The following is a 2500-nucleotide window of genomic DNA, read 5'->3' on the forward strand; positions in this document are numbered from 1 at the left end:
ATACACACAGGGGGGAGGCGGGGGAGGCGAGGGGGGGACGTCCCAGAACGTCCTCCAGGTGGTCATTTTACAACATTGACACGTCCCCCGGGGGACATACTGAAGAGGGGGAAGATTTAGGACGACACCGGAAAGTGTTCATCAGTCGCCCCGTTGTGATTCACCTGCTCCTTGAAAGTTTGAACACCCACCTGCCTGTCACAGGCCAGGTCAGCACGCTGTCCACACCCCTGCTGGCAACAAGTTCCCCGTCATCTGACACAGGTGTCATGGCTGACTTCTTGCCAGCCACCGTTCGGTCCGCGATTCACACACATAATCTCCACCCGTGATAAGCTTAAATTTGTCCCTGTTTTGTATATGTCTCGCATCAAAACTGGCATGTTCACAAAAAAGGTGTACATCACTGATGTGCAAAATATGAAATAGTTCAGTGGGCCGGCCGAAATCCTGTGTGACTTCTTTCAGTATGCGACGTGTCTAAGTAGTACATTTCCCCCCTCGATCACCAAGTGATGGTACACCATGGTGACTTTCTGTCTCTGGTCTCTGGCTGCCTGAAGATGAGGGGTCAGTTTCCTCCTGATTTCTCTGATTTTAACAGATAAAACCTTCAACGATGAATAATCCACTTCCTTTTAGCTTACTTCTTTCTTTCAGAATTTTCTCCGTATCTTTGAAGAAAGTACAGCTTGCAACGATGCGGGACTTGGGATTGGCTTTCACACTGTGTACTCTGTCAGACTGTACAGTTTCTGACACACCTAAATTATGTACAAGCATCTCATAGACCAGTTCATCACAGTCTGGTCATGTTTCGTCTTTGTCTCTCGGTATCCCATAGGAAATCAAGTTACTGCGCTTTGATCGACCTTCCAAATCTTTTTTTTTTTTTCTTCGTACTTTCTACTTTAAAGTTTAAAGTCAGATTACGACTCCTTCAAATCTATCATGTGATTTTCAGGTAACCCCCGTAATCGAACTTTGCACTATAATTTAACAAAATTGACATAACATCTTTAATGAACAGTGAGGTCATCAGTCAGTTTTTCACTTATCGTTTGGTCTCTCTTTGTCCACCACTCATCACTCGTGTCTGTCTCAAAGAGTCTTGTATTGGAGGTCCGGTGATCAGTTCAATGTCACCACACTGATGGATCAAACTTCCAATGTACAACAGAAAGAGGAGCATACCTGCCGTGACGCAGTCCGTTCTGTTTCGTAAGGTCAACATTCGCTGATACATGGCGGCCTTAACGTTTGCTCAGTTGAACATGGGAGTCATGTCGACTGGCAGAAAACTACCACACACACACCTCTCAGTTGCAACGGTGACTCGGGCATGATACAGTACTAACCTCATACACAAAGAACTACAACTGGAAAACACCTTGGTAAGTAAATATAGCAAAGTCGCAGGAGCTCACAAAAGTGCGTCCTCACCGAGACGGCTCACCTTTGACCCCCTCCCCCCTTCGGAGAGAGAGAGACAGAGACAGATAGAGAGAGATACAACACGGTTTAAAACTTCTGCAAAGGAGCAAGAACAAATGAGGAAGGGGTGATGGGAGGAGACAGGGGAGAGGAGGGAGGAAGAAGCAGACACGTGCATGGCATCAGAGAGAGAGAGAGAGAGGAGGGCAGGTAATGTCAATCATGTTAACAGAAACACGGAACATGATAACTATCACTGTTGTAAACACAAGAATAACGAAAACATCAAAACCAAGCAAACAAATGAACAAAAGAGGAGTCTCATGACAGAAGCTAGAGAAACTACCAGTCACTCACGTGCATTGCTGACGGCAAAACTATCCGTGACGTCAAGAATGGAGGTTTCATTGCTCAGTCTGAACCTGTGGTTGAGCGAGAAGTCCGCGTTATACAACTGTACTTCATGCAGAAAGGCTGTCAGCACCTGGACTGTGTTGTTGTCAAATATCCCTCCTGCAACACACAGAGAAACACATGATCAAGGACTGTGTTGTTGTCAAATATCCCTCCTGCAACACACAGAGAAACACATGATCAAGGACTGCGTTGTTGTCAAATATCCCTCCTGCAACACACAGAGAAACACATGATCAAGGACTGTGTTGTTGTCAAATATCCCTCCTGCAACACACAGAGAAACACATGATCAAGGACTGTGTTTTTGTCAAATATCCCTCCTGCAACACACACTGAAACACATGATCAAGGACTGTGTTGTCACAAATCTCTCCTGAAATACACAGATAAGCACGTAACACATGACCCTCCTGCAACACACATGATCAAGGACTGTGTTGTTGTCAAATATCCATCCTGCAACACACAGAGAAACACATGATCAAGGACTGTGTTGTTGTCAAATATCCCTCCTGCAACACACAGAGAAACACATGATCAAGGACTGTGTTGTTGTCAAATATCCCTCCTGCAACACACAGAGAAACACATGATCAAGGACTGTGTTGTTGTCAAATATCCATCCTGCAACACACAGAGAAACACATGA

General features: G+C 45.2%; 1 protein-coding gene across 1 annotated transcript in view; it reads right to left on the reverse strand.

Annotated features, from left to right (window-relative positions):
* LOC143298714 (glutamate receptor-like) overlaps positions 1 to 2500 on the reverse strand; it is a 182716-nt gene that overhangs the window by 102082 nt on the left and 78134 nt on the right. The window contains exon 2 of the mRNA XM_076611623.1: positions 1792 to 1947. Within this exon, the coding sequence (XP_076467738.1) occupies positions 1792 to 1947 (156 nt within the window). The remainder of the gene's footprint in view (positions 1 to 1791; positions 1948 to 2500) is intronic.

Source organism: Babylonia areolata, chromosome 24 (assembly GCF_041734735.1).
Source record: "Babylonia areolata isolate BAREFJ2019XMU chromosome 24, ASM4173473v1, whole genome shotgun sequence".
NCBI classification, from domain to species: domain Eukaryota; kingdom Metazoa; phylum Mollusca; class Gastropoda; order Neogastropoda; family Buccinidae; genus Babylonia; species Babylonia areolata.